This window comes from Motacilla alba, chromosome 2 (assembly GCF_015832195.1).
Source record: "Motacilla alba alba isolate MOTALB_02 chromosome 2, Motacilla_alba_V1.0_pri, whole genome shotgun sequence".
Classification (NCBI taxonomy): domain Eukaryota; kingdom Metazoa; phylum Chordata; class Aves; order Passeriformes; family Motacillidae; genus Motacilla; species Motacilla alba.
In genome coordinates, this window is record NC_052017.1 from 41,869,941 (window position 1) to 41,889,533 (window position 19,593).

At 37.3% G+C, this 19,593-nt stretch overlaps 1 protein-coding gene across 1 annotated transcript in view; it reads right to left on the reverse strand.

Moving 5' to 3' along the window:
- The window catches only part of SNRK (SNF related kinase), a 40,058-nt gene that overhangs the window by 6,734 nt on the left and 13,731 nt on the right, over positions 1-19,593 (reverse strand). Inside the window, exons 4-6 of the mRNA XM_038130058.1 lie at positions 5,843-5,984; positions 2,830-3,042; positions 1,639-1,773 (exon numbers count right to left, since the gene is read on the reverse strand). Of these exons, the coding sequence (XP_037985986.1) occupies positions 1,639-1,773; positions 2,830-3,042; positions 5,843-5,984 (490 nt within the window). The remainder of the gene's footprint in view (positions 1-1,638; positions 1,774-2,829; positions 3,043-5,842; positions 5,985-19,593) is intronic.

The window sequence follows — 19,593 nt, forward strand, 5'->3', positions numbered from 1 at the left end:
AGGATAATATTTCCCACATCAGTGACCACTGAGTGAATGATGATAAGGTGTACACAGTGCAGGGTGCAGTCCCACCTGGGGATGACAAAGACACAGAAAACACTCGTAACATTCATGGAGCCTCAACTCATAATTCAGTGAGACAGAATGGTATTCAGAAGAAATGTCTCTAAAATCTCAAGCCTAAATCCAAGATGACAACCATTGGAGACTTAAACCTATTTTCCCAAAGGTGTGTCCTTAATCTTTAACATGTGTCCATTTTTTTTTTGTTTACATTTAACTTAAGGTAGTAGTACCTTACTTTTATCAATTAGGCCAAGGAAAACTATGACTATGCACCAGAAGGACATCCCAGCATCCTATTAAATGACTTTGCATGAAAGTTGCACAGAGAAACTTTTGGAATGAACAAATTACTTTGTCTTTTTCCCTAAATCATACAGATAAACAACACTGAAGGTGTTGCTGGAGTTAGCAGTGCTAAACAACAGCACAAACACTTAGTATTCTTTTCTTGTTAATAAACTAACAATTGTTATTATTGCTAGTAGCAATTACCAGTGTTTTACCTAAATAGGCATCTTTTCAAAAAAGACTGGAGGTTATAGGATGAAAGTTAATGAAAATGCCTCAGTACCTCCTCCATCTTCACTGGAACAATTGTCAAGATGGGCTAAGGAATATTTTATCCAGTACCAGCAGATCCCTAGTGATAGTTTAACACTTAACTCAGGAAAGAAAAACCACACTGTTTAAGAAAAATAACTGCTCAAAACTTGAATCCTCCAATATCTATGTGCAAGTGGAAACTATACTATTTGCCTTTTGGGTGGTTGGGTGGTTTGGTTGGTTGGTTTTGGTGTTCCTCTTTTGGCTGGTTGTTTTTTTTAAAGTGTATTCTGCTGTAACTGAGGATGTGGGATGCTTTGGTAACTGGTTGCAGAGCAAATGAACTGGCTGAACATAGCAATACCAACTAGATACCAGAAACCCAATTCTCTCCTTTTAGTTTTACTGTGTCACAAGCTGAAACTTGGAAAATTTCAGGAACCCTTACTATTAGGTTTTCTTAATTCATGTTTCTGTCAAACAAAACCAATCCATTGCAGTATATTTAAGTGACTGATTGAAGTGGTAAATTCAATAATTTTTCTTAGACAACAGGCACAGCAACTGACATGAAAAAGAACATAACCTACAGGTCAAATTTAGAGTGATTTCTTATTTATAACTAATTCCATATCAGCAGGTTTATGGATTATGCAACTAATTTTTCTCCAGGGATATTACATAACACAATTTGTATGAGGAGCTGAAGGTCAATGAACATGCCCTTTTCTAGGAGATGTGAAAACTCTCCTCTTTAGGTACAGACTTCAAATTGCCTTGTCATTTCCTGAGAAGGGTAGGAATTGAAAATATTATGTGCAACTGATTTCTGAACAGTTTCTAAAGTGTCCACAGCCCTTTGGAGATATTTAAAATTTGCAATCATTAAGTATTTTACTGTTTTCAAGAAAGCAGTACTTGAGAAATTTAATATTCTCATTAAGACAATTTAAAAAACAAACAAACAAACAAAACCCAACAAAAACAAAAAAACCCTCCCAGCCATTTAGATTTGTAAATTCTCACCTGAACTGAGCTTTGATGTTGCTAGGGCTTGCAGATCTGGTCTGAATTTCCTTCTCTTGTTTTTCTCGCAGGATCCTTTCAGCTAGTAAGAAGTAAGTAGCAGTGATGTGATTGTATTTGTTAGTCTCCAATGCCCTGAGGAAAGTACAAAACATGAAATAACCCATCCATCACTGGTTTCTAACCATTGGATATGCATCTTGCAGCTTGCTGTGCTTCCCATAGCAGGAAGAGTGCCTGAAAGCAGGACTGCCCATTTCTGATCTTTTGATGAGCATGCCTTAATTTTATTAAAGAGCCAACAAGTCTAGCAATTTCAACTATAGCTGGAAGGAGACATCCTTAGAATATCAGCCATCAAAAGTAAGAAATTATTTTTTATTTCACATTCTTTAAATGATAACTGTTTTTTATTAATGTTCTGCACCAATGATGGGCTGTCCCACTGGCACATGCAACCACAAAGTACTAATATTCAGTTATGCAACAAATGGAAGAAAATTTTCATTATTTTAGGGGTGCCACATTGAGTTTATAGTAAAAATAAGTTCACAAACCAGTAAGCGTCACTCAGACATTGCAACAGAAAGGGTGTCCCTTTTACACAGCTAAAAGCTTAGGAAGTGAGACTGCTGCTTTCCCTTCCACATAAACAGTTTTTAACAGCTGAACACATTAAAAAGGGAAAAAATATTTAAGACTTCTTTCAATTTAGGGAATATTTTAGAAATTTGGCAGTTTTATTCTATTAGAAGCATCTATGTAGCTTTCTAGCAAGCTCCCTCAGTGACAGTGACTATTATGCATTACACAGATAAAGGGATATTTTAAATTAACAAAGATTTAGGTACACTGGAAATGTGCTAAGGGACAAATGCTAGAATTTGTCCCCTTCAAATATGCATGAGAGAACAAGCATGGATTCCAAAGCATTTAAGTTTACTCAAGACAGCTACTGCAGGAATCAAAACACTGTTCCAACACGTTTTCTTGAAGTTATTCTTAAATTTGGGTATACTTAAGTACTTCTGATCCCACAATATCCTATCACAGAGCAAGACTGCAATACTTCGTTTATTAACTGAATGCCCTGATATTTAAACACCGAAGTGCCCACGGTTCTCATGATGTTCTTGAATCAAAAACAAGAGGCGCACAAAACAAACTGCATCTAGAACACTGCTGACTTACTCCACTATGGTGTCTCTGTCTGCGATGTCCCCAAGAACCATGCGCTGTATTATACTGTTGTGCTCCTCCTCAGACAGATTTTTGTATGATACGAGAGGAATATTATACTTGGTTGCAGGAGATGGATCAACTCCTTGGAGCCATGCATGGTTTTCAATCTCTTCCAAAGATGCCCTTCGCTTCGGGTCTCTCTGCAACATCCGTGTAATCAGACTGTGAATAAAAAATAAATCTAAACAAAAATGCACACACGTGTTTAAAAAAGCAGCTGTTGTAACAGCAACATTAGGAAAACATTTTCTGCTGTCAGGTCACACAAATCTTCTGAAGTCTCACAGTAAACAATGTGATGGGAAACTGTTTAGTCTCAAAGACATTACAAATATTGTTAAATCGAAACAATTTATTAAAACTATAAATACGATAAACACTGCAGTTTTCATTTACTGTACTTAGATAATTAATCTGGTTTTTCTCATGTATTTGATTTTAGTAGGTTTTATAGGGCAATTACAGGTCACAGGTGGCCTATCAGCTAGTTGGTAAAGTAATAGAAATGTGATTTTTTTTATTGCTGCTATCAACAAGTATATGGAATAGCAACATAACCAGAAATATTTTATTCTGAAGTAACTATCAGACATTTGAGTTTCCAGTATCCTTGAAAAAACTGTGATTTGTTCTACCCCCCCTAAACAGACCAGTACACTCTCAGGGATGATGTAGAGACAAATCTACTAATGAGTTGATACTGAGATTTTTCAAATGCTGGAAAGAAAGTGCATGAATTCCCCAAGTAAACAGAGAAAGACGCCTTCATTAGCATAGCACATCTCTGTTCACTTATTATACATGGAAGATTCTTGGGGGAGGTATTTTTGGCTTTGTTCAACAAATATGGATATATGGTTTTGTTGCCAAGGTTACAAAGAAACTATTGCTCCAACAGTTCTCATATAGTGCCTTTTCTTCCACTAAATATACTATACCATGCAACTTCTGACTGCAAGGCCACACACAAAGCACAAAGTTAATCACAATTTTTAATGGGCTTTTTCTGTTTGCCTTTTTTTTTCTGTGTGAGATGATATATGGATTTAAGAAGTGGAGATTAATCCAACCTCTTTAAAAAATTCTACAGTAAAAAAAAAGTCATGTTTCTTTTTATTAGCTGTGGTCTCTGCCCTTGCCAAGAGAAAAGGCAGGGTGAGACACAGGAGCCTTGAGTTTCTTTGCTTTTGTTAATATTGTGACAGAAAGAGAACAAACTCCATATTTAATTTGGCTTTTTTTAAACTACACCTACAGTCAAACAGCACAAATGTCTCCTGCTTGAAGCTTGTTTATGCATCTCAATCCACAAATGCTTTCACTCCAAGCAGGAAGTTTAGGCATTCACAGAGTTTTTCCCTAAGAAAACCTAACATATAGAGGTCCTGGGTAACTGGCTGTACATTGTTCATGCTTCGTATACAGAAAGCAGATCTGGACATTGTAAGCAAATCAATGTTAGCAAGTATATTAAGCAAAAGGCTGCAAAAGGTAAGTTTCCTTGCCTTGCCATGCAGCATCTCAAGAGATTGATTTGATACAATTCACTGATAAGAGCTCCCTCTTAAACCTCTTCCTGTATTGTACTTTAAACCTCTTCCTGTATGTGAAGCTCTTCAAGCTCAGAGCAGCTTTTCCAGGTTACTGGAGGATGCTAATGACAAGACAAGAACACCAGCTATGGCACAGAATTACAGAATCATTAAGGTTGGAAAAGACTACTGAGAGCATCAGGTCCAACCACTAAACCATCTAAGTGCCACATCTACATGATGTTTTTGAATCATCATCACCTCCAGGCACAGTGATTCTACCACTTCCCTGGGCAGCCTGTTCTAAGGCTTGACAAGAATAATAATATCCAGTCTTAACATTGAGGCCATTTCCTCATCCTATTGCTTATTACCTAGGAGAAGAGACTGACCCCACCTGGCTACAACTTCTTTTCAGGTGGTTTTTAGAGAAGTAAGGTGTCCCCCGAGCCTCCTCTTCTCCAGGCTAAACAACCCCAGCTCCCTCAGCTGCTCCCCAGCTTCACTGCCCTTCTCTGGACACAATCCATGACCTCAATGTCTTTCTCGAGAGCTCAAAAACTGAACACAGGGCTCGGGATGTGCTGAGCACAGGGGATCACTGTCCTGGTCCTGCTGGCCACACAGTTGCTAATGCAGGCCAGGATGCTGTTCACCATGTTATGCACTAGACTCCTGGACTGCATAGCTGACAGCTAAAGAAAGGAATGGTCATCATGACCACAGCTGTAACAAACTTCATTCTTTGGTACTAGATGCTGGTCTAGTTTTTTTGACTGAACCAAATGCATTTTTCAAGCATTTATAAAGGTGTCTGGTTCTCTGTGTTGAAAATTAAAAGATACTCTACTGCAGATTCAAGAACCAGACAAACATTTTAAAATAGTCTAAATGATGCAACTGGGATATACATTTGAAGGCCTGAAGGTCATTAACCAATAGGGAAGCCTGGGAAATACTGGAACATAACAATAAAAAGGCTCCAGTGAACACTGCAGAAAAACACATCAAAAGGGATCGTGACTCCTAAATGGATATGATATTTCCAGACCAAATATTTTTCTCACTTGATAGCCTAGGATGTTAATTTGGAGTTGCAATTTCAGTAGGAGATGGGCAAAACTTGCTGTGTGACAGGTTTTGGTAACCTGTTGTTTGGACAGAAATTGATAAACAGCAGTACCTTCCTAACCCTTGTGACAGAATAATCTCAACACCGCCTGGTAATTTGTCCAGCGAAAGAGTTGGCCAAAGCCAATCACTACTGAGTAATTTCTTCAATTCTTTATAAAATGCATGACAACTGGGAGACATAAAAGGAAGAGTATCAAGGAATATTCTACACATTGATAATATAGTATGGGGAACTCCCAAAAGTAATGCAAATCAACTTCTGTGAATGCTTCCAAGTTGTTTGGTACACTACTTACTCTTTACATTCTTTGGACACATGAGGTGGCACCGTGTATTTGCAGTCCATTATCATAGTCAGAGTTTCACTGTCATTTGCTTCTTGGAATGGTGGTTGTCCACAGACTAACATGAACAGGATGACCCCCAAACTCCATATATCTGTAAACATAAAGTACATATTTAAAAAACCCAAATTGGTGAGGATACAGACATAATTACCATCCAACCCATGAAATATTCTTAAAATGCATATTGGGGTGATTATTGCACTCTTCATTATGAGCATTACTTACAGAAATTGCAATTCCACTGAGTACAAAATACAGTAGTTCCATTGCTTGACAGCTTTTACAGTTTTTGAAGGGGAAAAACCCCAAAATTCATTACTTCAAGGGTGCATAACAGTTTGAGATGCATCAACACTTTTGACAGCAGTGTTAGATAAAGCTGAAAATAATCTGGTCGCTTAGAAGGCAAGAATTCATTACCCTTCTGATAACAAGTAGGCACAGGTTATTCAAGAGATTTGAATTCAAAGCACATTCCTTTCTCAAGGACTTGCATAAACTGTTCTCTGTATTGTTTACATGGTACTCAGAATCACAGTATCACTGCGTTGGAAGAGACCTTCAAGATCATCAAGTCCAACCCATGCCCTGACACCTCAACTAAACCATGGCACCGAGTGCCACATCCGATCTTTGCTTAATCACATCCAGGGATGGTGACTCCACCAGCTCCCCTGACAGACCATTCCGGTACTTTATCATTCTTTCTTCAGTAAAAAACTTTTTCCAAACATCCAGCTTAAATTTCCCTTGATGCAGCTTAAGACTGTGTCCTCTCGTTCTGTCAGCGGCTGCCGGAGAAAGAGACCAACCCCCACCTAACCCAATCAGGTAAGAAATTACAATGAAAGTCACTTATTTCACTAAGACTGATTTTGGTATGTTTTTCCTTCAGTGATGTTGTGTTGCTTAAAACTTGGCACTTCTAATAATAACTAAATTCATTTATGTAACACCAGCTTCTTATACCTATGATACTACAAAATGTGCAGTAGTGGGTTTGGGTGTTGGGGTTTTTTTAAAAATATCCAAACATAAGAATTAACAGTGATTTCTAGTACAATCTGGGACTCTTCTTGTTTCCTTCTAATTCCTGCTTGTGTAAAATAAACATTTAACAACTCTCTTGCTCCCCAGTGGAATGGCATACCAAAAGATGAAAAAGAAGCACTTTGGGGCATGAAGCCCTGTAGTTGGTTTCTACTTAGTGTAATAGCTAATATTTAGTTCAAATCTTTATTAAGAGCCTGCCTAAGAGAAAATATTTCATGAGTGTCACTGCATTTAATAAAGGAAGCATAAATATTAAGAAATGTGTAATACAGCAGAAAAATAAATAACTTGTACCAATAAATATGCTTATATGCTTAATAAAATCTCCATGATCTTAAATGTTTTTCAGCTACAACTCCATGCTCTGGGAATTTCAGCAGCAATTTTGGGTCTTAAACCCTTAACACGTTACAGATCTGTACCCAGTAAAACCAAACAGCTGAGAAATAATTGGGCAGGCACCTCCCAAGGAAAGAGGGGAGAGCAGCCGGCAGTGATCTGGGACACAGAGCACACCAGCTTTTTCCTGGAAAGACCTGCAAGAGGGATCCACATAAGCTACCCACTCAACTACATCTTGTCCATTCAAAATACTCAATGTGCATTTCACGCTGATGGAGGGCTACAATTTTATTTAATAAAGTAAATCACACAGATCCATCCCTAGAACAATTACTCATTTTGCTAGTAATGACCTATTCTTCTTATGTTTAGCTGACAGGGGAATAGAAACACTACATGGTCATTTTCTTTAGAGCTTTAATTTGTTCTAAGTGTATACTATTAAACTCAGACAATTATTGGATTTCTGCTATGCTCACTAGAGCCTCAATCCTGTAGGTACTCAGCATTTTGAGGCTGGTACACCGTACCATGCATACCTGCAAATTCAGCATGACCATCGCCCTGTTTACAGATTCAGTAAGTACTTTAGTACTTAAGATAGCTTGATGCCCAAAAGGCCATGTTTAGGATTGCAGGACTTTAAAAGTCCTCACAAGACAGGGAGGCAGTTTCACCTAAAAGGTCCACCTTTAATTTTGTAAAGTTACTTGTTTTCTTTCTGCTTGTTTAGTTTCCATGCAGCCAAAAACTTTTGGTGTACTATCTATCTCCCATCACACAACAGATTACACAAAGTTTTTAAAGCACAAAAGACAGGTGAATTTAAGCATTTCTGTGACCAGTCATCTTTTGGCTACCAACATCCTTCCTAGATTTTTAACTTTGCCTAAGATCTATGTGTCCTTTAACCTTGAAGTATTTTACAATAGTCCACATAGTATTCATTATTACAGACAAACTACATTTGCTACAAAAAAGCAATATGTACTGGCTACATGTAAGCCAAGAAAAAAAATACTGGGGAGGGGAGCCATCTAATTAAACTGTTAGTTAAAAATAAGCATATAAAAAGTTTATACAGAAGGAAAACCACAGCAGCATAAGAAATCAAGCTTAAAAACAGTACAACAGTCCTGAGAAAAGGACAGCAATCAAAGACAAGAATTAAAGTTCCATGAAATTGCCATATACAGGAAACTCTACCAGACCTTGAAGTTTCAACTGCACTGAGCAGATACTGAACCTATCATTAAGTATTTTCCATTACAAGGTAGCCTCCCAATTTATTTTCTATTTTGCACACATGGCTTCTTCTCTGGGCTATGCATACACTTTGCTGTATTTCAATTTGAAAGGATATGTATAATAACAGGTACTGTTTCAGTTTTCCAAAAGTTATTTAGATAAACCTGTATGCACACGTACTTCATAAAAATAAAAAATAAAAAGCCCTTTTTAGAAGCAAAATCCAACTGATTGTCTAAATGCAAAGTAAACCCCCAAACCACTATTGCTCGCCATTATGCAATGTCCATTAGACATCAACCTTTATGTTTTGACAAATAAAACAGTAATTACTGATTAGCCAGCACATAGCAGAGAATTTTGTGTATTTTTCCTTTCACTAGTTACTGTATTTTGCAGTCTGTACCTATAGGTCTTTCCAGATAATAACAGCTGCAAATAGTAAAATGAGATCATTTTAACACAGCTGTACGAAAATAGAATAAAAACTCAGGTTAATAATGAAATATAAATCATGCACTGAACTGCTACTGCATTTCATTATATCACTAATTCTGTTTAATGCACAAAATATACACTAAAAGGGCATAATGTGTATGCAGAAAAAGTTTTTTTAGAAACTAAAAATAGTGCTAAATACCATTTAACCTTGGCATATTATGTAGATATTCTTAGGCTCTCAGTGAAGAGCACTAGAGCAGCAACAACTCCACTTTACCTCACTCTTATAAACTACAGGCAAAGCTTCCTATTATACTTTTCTGACAAATGTGTACTTTGTTACCCTGCCAGCATAGCCGATGTTTATTCTGATGTGAGCAAGAAATAACACTGGACAGAAGCAATTACATGGCTTTTATTCTCAGCCTATTTTTACAGCTGTGGCTGTAAAGATCAACTTCATTGCACCTACAGCCAAGGTGACTAAAATGACTCAGCTTGCAGTGTCATGGACAAAGCTGAGCAGCCTCAGCAAAACTTAAAAGTCTACTAATAACCAGGAAACAAGAAGAGAGTATGCCTGAGAAAGTCTAATCCATATGTAACACTGAAAAATCACTGGGAGGCTTCATGCAGACCTTGTTATGTCACAAGACAGATGTCATCTTAGCAACATCTTCGCAAGCCCTGCAATACCACATTATAGCAAGCCTCTCATTTCTGGAAGCAGAGCCAAGCATTTGGATGTCTGCAGGTGTCCTAAGAGAGCACATTCAAGAGTTCTGTCCTGCCCCTTCATACGCAAACTCTCCAAACAAGGGGTTGGTTCCTTGTCCCTTTTCTGTGCCACAGCTTAACCAGATCACATCAATTGTTTGCAACTCCTCATGCAACTAAAGCCAACCAACCAGATGACTGATGCAATGCCACCTTTTACAAGGCTCTTGTTAACACAGCTGCATATTTTTCAGTCATATTCAAAATTCAAAAATTTGAAAATATACTGCAAAAACACTTAAATATACAGTGTATATTACTATATAGTATATAGTAATATACTTTGTTCTCAAAATATACAGTTTTTGTTCACCCATTTAATGAAATAATCACATTCATTTTGGAGAATTCTTCTATTCCAGAATAGTGTCATCTAGGTGAAAGATGCAGGATCTTTAAGTAGGTTTATGTTAGAGAAGTTAGCAAAGGATAATCAGAGGTTACTTTATTATAATGTATATTTACCAATTTTTTTTATTTCCCCAAGCAATACACAAAGCCATACACGACAGAGTTCATTACCAGAGCTTTGTCCTGTCATAATCAGTGTCAGTGCCGGTTCTAGATTTGAGACCCTTAATTGAAGGAACACAAGGAAGAGAAGGGTTACAGAGACCACCTTTAAAATGCAGATTCAAACAATAATTTATTTTTCACAATTTCAAGTTCTTTTCCTACTCTTGGTAACTAGCAATTAGCAGATGAAGGCTTTATGGAAACTGCTTATTTCTGTGTTTCGAGGGTCGTCTAATTTGCGCTCTTTAGAAAACTGATGGAAAAGCAGAAATTAGGCCCAACATGCTGTATGCATTTAGCATTCTTAATCACCTGCAAAACTTCAAGTTATTCTAGTAAAGGAGGGCACAGTTCTATTCTACAGTAGCCAAAATCAAGGTCTCTCAGAAGTCCTGTGAAGATCTCAAGATACAATTTAGCCTTTAAATTGGCCAACTTGAAATTGTGATTGCTATGACAAAGAATAAAATAAGAATAAAAGCAGTAGTAACTAGCTGCAATAGAGAATATATTTTTTTGTTTTCCAAGTCATTAAATAATCAGAAAAGGACCATGAACCATGACAACCGGGGCTGTGTATATGCAACTTCCTTACATAATATGAAGTCACTGCCATAGAAACCAAATTACAACATTAGCTGTCTGTGCTACGCCTGCCTTAAACACAGGGTGGTCAAACATCTGTCACGTTCAAGTTTGCACACTGCACAAAGGATATCCATATTCATCTGCTTCACCATTTCACTGGTCACTTACTGCTTTCTGAAGTTTGTGATTTACTCCTAAAATAAGTACTTAGGATTTCAGTAAGTTACAACTTAAGTGACACCTCCATATTCCCTCAAATTCCTACTGTTCCTCGCAAGTCAGACAGTTGTCACACTTTATACATGCTGTATGAACTTGTGATTTTAAGCAATGAAAAATCCATACTCATTTTGGAATAGACACATTTGCATTTACATACATAATATAAATTGAGTCTACTTACTGAAGTTGTTTATTTCAGACCTTGATGGGAAAAGGGTTGGTTTTTTTTCCCCTCCTAACATAAATTTAGAACTGCTCAACAGTTGACAGTGTGTATTGCTCAGCTGATAAGATGTATGTTTCTACAGAAAGTCTCTTTCTTCAAAAGTGACTTGTAATACTGAGTAAATTTAGCCAGGTTTCATAAATTTCTCTTCACATGATTTACTGTAACAGCTGAACATTATAGTTATTTTCTACTAGGAGCCACTTAAGCTAAAAGGAAACAAACCCATTTTTATGGAGATGACAGAAGTGTTTACATGTTTATTTTGCTCCTCCAGAGGTATCAACAAACAGACTATGGATAAATGAAGGGTGGAAATGGACCCCAGTTTCCAGGATTATGGGCAGTTAGTCTAACCACTGTGTTAAGGCACTGAAAAATGTTTCCCCTGCTGCTGCTACCTCTTCAGAGCACATTTCATGAAGAAAGCCCCATCTATAGAAACCTGCTGAATGCAAGCCTTGGAAGAGATTCAACACACCAGCACTTCAATACCTAGTTCTTGTATGCAAAGCTAAATAGGAAAAAAAAATCTATGTAAGATCATCAGTATCTCTGCACATGTTCAGGGCTAGGGAGCAACTGGAGACCTGCAGACTGCTCTTTTGAGCTCAAGACACAAAAACCCCCTTGTGAACTACTTCATGTGGATTGGAGGGTGGAACTGTGATGGGTTCAGGAGCAGGTACAGGCTGGTAGCTCATGAGGATAAGAGGCAAGCACGCTTGTTACAAGTTAGAATTCAAGAACCTGTTCACAGAATAGGCTGAGGGAAACTGAATGAATACTCAAAGTATAGCACAGCTTCACATAATTGTCTGAAGAACCAAAACACAATTTAAGAGTAAAAATTCAAATGACAGGTGAAACGCTGCAGAAAATGAGACTTCTACTAAAAATAGTGATAAAACATTATATACAACAGTACAAAAGATAAAAGCTGGAATCATACCACTAAATCATTTGAATGGTGCTTGTTGATATACTTGTGCTTCTAAAAGAGAATAAGAGAAGTATTTCCACTCCTGGAAAAAAATCTTGAAAAGCTGCATCCCTTGCATAAAAAGTCAGTAGTGAGAAGATGGAGAATAATTGTGAAAAAAGATTTCAGCATTTATATATATCACAAGTATTTTTACACTGCCATGTGCAAAGAGTACTGACAAATCTGGAATATGCTCAAACTGGACCAGTAAAATTTCAAGTGTAAGAGTAAAGAATATGTATTGCTTCTTCATAGATAGTCAGTTTTTAGCTGATGTAACTGATTTTCTTTCATACTTTAAATTTTAATGAAAAAGGCTTTGAATAAACTCGTATACTGACCTCTCCAGTTCTCAGAGATGCTACCACCATCTGTTAACCCAACTTTTTTTGTCTTTGTAAAATGGCATTTATTTTTCCCTTGCTGAAGGCTGAGGAAGAAAACATCCACAATCAAGGCTAACATTTTTTAAATTAACATGCAGAAAGGGGGTTTTTCTTTGTTTTTTCTTTGTTTTAAAGCACTAAAAATCCCATCAGTATTACTATTAGTACACATAGCAGACGAGAGAATTAAGGGAAATCTTTTCCTTTCCTTTCCTGTCCCTCCAAAAAAGAGCATAAATAGCAAATGGCATTTAGCAAATTATTTCCCTAATTAGCTTATCTGTCTGGTGAAACAGTCTGTTCTAAGTTATTTCACTTGACTAAGACACAATCATCAGTAACTAAGTCTTATCTTCAGAAGTGATCCCAATTTTCATTCAGTCTGGCAACTAGTACTCATACTCTGGAAGCCCCAACATAAGGAGGACATGGAGCTACTGCAGTGAGTCCAGAGAAGGCCGTGAGGATTATCAGAGGACTGAAGCACCTCTCCTGTGGAGACAGGCTGAGAGAGTTAGGGTAGTTTACCCTGCAAAAGAGAAGGTTCTGGGGAGACAAGAGAGCTGGAGAGGGACTTATCGCGTGGGCATGGAGTGACAGGACAAAGGCTGATGGCTTTAAACGAAGAGAGGGCAAGTTTACATTGGATATTTGGAAGAAATTCTTCACTGTCGAGGTGGTGAGGCACAGGCTGTCCAGAGAAGTTATGGATGCCCCATTCGCTGTCAGTGTTCAAGGCCAGGTTGGATGGGGCTCTGAGCAACCTGGTCTAGTGAGACGTTCCCTGCCCACAGCAGAGGGTTGGGAATACATGGTCTTTAAGGTTCCTTCCAACTCAAAGCATTCTATGATTTCACGATTTTTCCCTGAAGTCCACAGCACGGGTTTTGCTGGTTGAGTAAAACCACTAAAATAAAAACAGTTGTTCTTTTTTTAGTTACTAAGGCATCTCAAGTTTCAGTAAGAGTATTTTAACAGAAAACACCACCATTGAAAGGTCTTACTGAACACATACCACTGCCTTTATTCCAAAATAGCCTGTTTTACTCCAAATCATCAGTTCTGCATATAAAAATATATTCTGTCTCCTTTGATATTTGTTGTTTAGCCACAAAAAGTTACTGAATCTATGTTAAAAAAACAAACTAAACCAACGTTTTGTGCATGAATTCCCATACTACTACTCCAGAAATAATTAGCAATATTAATTAGTTAAAAATAAAAGGAAGTTTTCTTCTTTATAAAATATATTCTCAAAGTCATTGGACATATCAAAGTCTATACAGCACATACAGCTATTGCACATGTTTCACTGCAATGACTTTGGGGTTTTTTTTTGTATATAAAGATAATTTGCTTCTGGTATCTTAAAAATTCTTCATGATTTTGGATGGACTATCTTTTCCTACACATTTTAGCTGTATAATGCATAATTTGCACTTTATTTAGAAAAAATTAACATCTGAATACAGCTTTACACATGAATGCAAAACTTGGGCATCTGGTTTATAACTAGGTAGTACACCACTGATTTCAGTCCCACCAGATCTGTGTTGCCAAATTAGTCAGCCACGGGCTGGAAATAATTAATCTGAGTACTTGTTTGAAAGATACATGAAATTAAGCTTCCTGGCTGCAGAGATGTATTCATCATAACGAAACCTTGCTGCACAACAGCAGCTTGAAATACTATGAAAACAGCTCTCCCATGAACACAGCAACATGACTGTATCCCTGTATTTAAATTACAGTTTAGCTGATATGGCAGTAGCTGAAGCCTATCTTGACAGCTTCTTCTCTGTAGTTTCACTGAGATAAATTATTCTTTGCTTCACCAAGCAGTTTACTGGTGAATGCATGGAAACTTCTGCATAAAGTAATCCAGAACAGAACATAAATTATATTTCATAAATATTAGCTTGCTCAGATTTACTGAGAAGTTATCAAGATCACAGATTCCAGATCTGTGGATCTGGATTGTTCACTGCAGCCCATCACATCAAAGCTTCACTTCCAAATGCAAGGCTCCAATACTTGCAATGTAACATCCTCAATTTTAAGCACTAAAAATAGTTTCTAGTCAGTACAGTAATTAGATTGGGGGGGGGGGGGGGGAAGGGAAGAACCAAAGGATAGCATACTGCACTAAAACTGAACTCCCATTTCACTAAAAATAAACTTCACTATTTGCATGCAATTTGCCACAGAACATAAATACTTTGTTATCCTCAAGACTCTGACTTTCTGAAAGGGTTCTACAGCCAGTTCCTTCCGTTTGCCCCTTTTAAAAGTATAAAACGTTAATTTCTGATTTGACTCAGTTTTTTCAGCAGCATGAGATACGCAACAAAGCAAAGTGAAGGCAGAAAATCTTGGCCACTAAAACCAGTACACTAGAGAAGACAGCAGGACAAAATACACCTAGTACTCACATCACTTCCTTCTGTTTTGCTTCAAAAAACATTTGAAGCCAAGAAGTAGAGTGTACAATTCTCCTAAAAATACACTGGCAATGATGATTAATTTCAGTCAAAAGAGTTTCTCTTACAAAGAAGGTGGAAAGTAAGTGAGCCAGGCAGGGCTGATACTACCGAAACTTGCTAACTCAAGAGACAGGTCCTACCACTCTCCCCCAGAACTCTACTCCAAGCTACATATTCCTTCCCTTCACTTCCTGTGCACCACCTCTTCCACTCAATCCTAAGGGAACACACAGCTCTGCTAACCTGGCAGAAGTTAAGCCTGCAGAGAGCAGGTTTTCTGTCAGTTTTTGGCTTTCTAACAGTTTTCTGTCAAATTAGCCGATAAAAGTCAGTTCATCAAATGGCCAGCCATGCAGCAGAGTGTAGCACAGGAGAAGGGGTAGCTCTGCACTGATGCAAGCAAAACAGAAGGGGAGGCACACCCTATACCGGAAGCAGCCAAGTATCACACTTTCAGCACCCTTCCAGCCTCAAGCTCATTCCATAATGTACCTAAGTATAAATGGTCTGAAGTGCTGAAATATAACAATAAAAAGGGAGATTTTTCAAAACCAAACAAGCAGAGAAATGCTTCTAATTTCTGAGAACTTGGCTATAATCTGATTTTGAGCATACTGAAACTCCAAAATGCTGCCAGGTATGCTCAGTTATTCAATACTGTTTATGATCTGCAAGTATCTTACAACCTTGTTTTTTAATACCAGTCAGTCAAATCTTATATTCAGTGTTTTTTTAGTTCAAAAGGTTACTGCATATTGCCACTGGGCACAGGTTTACATTAGTCATTCAGTTTGAGAATAAAGTGTTATACACACCCAGGAACATCCTAACCAGCTCCACACAGGCCAGACAGGGTCATCGGGGCTAGCTGGCTATGCTGAAGCACCCTGTGAACATGGCTGAAGCTTTGAAACACTAAGCACACTCCAGCAACACTATATTAAAGTAAAAAGCCCTTGCAAATGCTCGATGCAAAAAGAAAAGAAAAGAATTTAGGTTCATTCCAACAGACACAAAGTGAGTCTAAAGGCAGTGTATCATCATCTCAGGAAAGCAGAGTGTATGTATAACAAGGTCTCTGTTTCCTTCTGTAATCAAAAACATATAACTAGGTAATGAATACGTAGTTTTACCATATTGACAGAAGATATCCAGGTCTGAGTTGTGCAAGCCCCTATCTAACTACTAAAGCAGCAGAAGTTACCAGCAACTTCCAGGGCAGCAGCAAGTTGCATTTGGACAACAAAATACCAGTTGAGTAGCACTGAGCTACAGTAACCACAATGTTCTTGTTAGTCATGTCTTTTATGAGGAACATCTTGCCACCATTCTCTTTGTGTTGCTGTGATGACAAACTGCAATGCTAAGTAACTGTGATGGTAACTACAATGTCATTTGTGTATTACAGTACTTTTCTAAAGGCCAGTGCTCAACTGTGCTAAATATACAAAATCCCAATGCTACAATCTGAATTTGCCCATTTTTTCATCGCCAGAAGAATGAATTTACTCTGCAAATGTTTCCATGCATTTGCAAAATACCCAACTACAATAACATGAAGCTATCACAAGTGTCTATGTCTTAGTGTAGCCTACACACCACTTCACACTTTGTAGAGATGGCAGGCAGTTAAAATAGAACCTGCCCTCCTCTGAAAGAATCAACTAATCTAAAAAACTCCAACTAAATTTTATCACCTAGGAAAGAGGCAATTTCTATTTATTTAATGATCCAATTTCTGTTGATGCTGGTAGAGCAAAAGGAAGAGTACTACCAGAAGCACACTGTTCTTTCTCATCTGTAGTTATCAACTTTTAAACACTGATGGAGCTCATGGTATCACACCACTGCTCTAGACAGAACTCTGATCTAAAGTAGCACGTCCACTGATTTAGGAAATTAACTTTATGTTCAACAACAGTCCTCTCACTTTCCTCTGATTGGAACAAATTGTAATTAAGTATGAAAAAACCATGGGAAATTACAAGCAACAGAACTTCTCATTATCTAACTCGCTCAGCTTTTTGACAAGCCCTGGGAACATGTGATCATTGCCCAATATTCCTCTTGCATCATTATAACTACAGCTTTAAACACAAAAGGAAATGAGAGACCTAAATTAACTAGGCTCTTTTCAAGTGTGCAAACTTTCAAGTGACATCACAAAGGGCAGATTAATCCCTCAACTAGCTGAAACAGTTGTTTTCAAAAAGCAAGCTTTTCTATTCTCTTTATTAAGCATATAACTTAATAAAGACTTGCCCTAAATATTTCAGTTGTTTGTTGAAAGAAAATGTAAATTATCTTCCTTTATATATACTCATTCTAATATTATTCATAAGAGATCCAAAAAGCCACATTTGTGGCAAACTCTTCAGCAAAAAAAACCCCATCATACACCCTGATCAGTTTTTCTTCCAATAATTTTTGCCACAATTTTGCATAAATAAAAACAGGTGTGAGGTTTTAAAAACACAATGAATGCAAAGGTACTTTAATATGCACAGAGTGTAAGCAGAAGAATCCATTTCAATTTGTCATTTTCGTAAACTGAGTTGGATTTCAAGTGGTCAGATGCTCACAAGGGGGCATGACCATGTCACGGCACTGGGGAAAGCGTGACCTCCTTTTTACTAATGAATAACTTTTTAGATTGGTTCAGCGGTAATGTAATTTCATCCTAAGTGGTAGAAGAATCTTTGCCACTGTCAGTCACTATCACTGCAACATTAATAGCCCCGTTCAGCCGACAGCTGAATGAGTTCAGAGCACTCCACCACTATTTCAAGCTATGTATACACACCTTGCACATTACTCGCATCACAATGTAACTGATGAAATTTCTTTCTCGAAAATTTCTACTTTTGAATTTATACATACTCCTAGTCCACAAGTACAATCTCATCCTAGCATGAAAGTTATCTTTCAAGCTTTAAGAAAGGTTTGCAGAAGCTCATTTCTCAGTTACGTAATTGCAATTTTAGTGACAGATTTCCTAAACTTCCGTTTAAGATTTCTTTTGTGGGAAAGAGGGCTTTAAAGAAGGCCCTATTTTTTCCTCCCATGATCTTTGTATTTAAAATACATAAATCATATTCAGAAAATTTGTATAGTGTATCTTACCGCTTTACCCATAGTTAGAAAAGGAAAATCCAGATCCTTCAAGGTCATAATCTTACTGGAATCTTATAGTACATTTTGGTATTTTTACTCTGGTAACTGACAGTACTTCAGAGAGATTTTGTAGTGCATTACAAAGTGATGAAAAATATGCCACTAAAATGTTAGGATACAAGCACTGGAATTGCTCAACTAGGATAGAAGCTTTAAGTATCCAGTACCTGAGACAGCATACTGGGGAATAAGTAAGCAAGAACTAACCACAGAGGTATATCTAAATATTCTCAGAAATAGAAGATAACTGGCATCCTTAGACACTAGTTAAAATAATTTAATTTTTTCCTAATTTTTCTACTATTCACATCAATCCATTCCATATTAACCAGACCTCCCCCTCTCTGAATCCAATCAAAAATTTTCTTTTAGAACTATTCAGAAGTTTACCTCCCTAATTGTTTACACAGTCCTCTAACAAACATTATTACATTTATCATTAAGAGGTGCAAAGCATGATTTGTTAACTGTATAATTCAATTTGGACCATCTGGTCATAATGCTCCTCATTCCCCTTCCCCCATTAATCTCCACACACCTCCTTTTTCCCAAGCATCTTCAACTGGGTAGAAGTATCAAAATCTAATTTTTTGCTCATCCTCCAAAATTTGACTACTATTCCATTTTTCAAGAAATAATTCACATAAGGCATACAATAATTAACAAATGCACTTTTCCATCTAGTTTTGAAGGCCACTGCTGTCAGTTACATTCATGCTTCAGGAAATTCTCAAAAGGAGATAAGAGAACACAGAGAAACTCAGGAGTTAGGAGCTCTAGTTTGCCACTAATAAAACCAGACCCAACTCATCTGAATCATCTGACTCCAAATAGAAATCATTTTGTAAAGTATCACTGTAGCATCGATTTGCAAACCCAGAAATAACAAAGATCCAAAATTCCTAATTATAGCACACTTGGGAAAGTACTTTCAAGTCCGGAAAACCCAGAGTACAATACCTATTCAAAGATAGAAGCCACAAAGTGTTATTCAAATGTTTAGGCAAAGAACCTAAGTATTTTACCTAATAGCTAAAAATATTTAGGTTTAAAAATAATGCAAGAATTGTAGTTGAACAGTGTGCCTGTCAGCACACAAAATTAGCTGATTGTTCACCTCAGGTAAATTAGCAAAAACCTGGACAACTCTGTCTTAATTTACACCATCACTACAGTCACTACTATGAAACATAACAAAACACACACAGCCATGTACAGAGCCCTAATGGGTGCCATTAACACCCACGGAAGTATCAGAT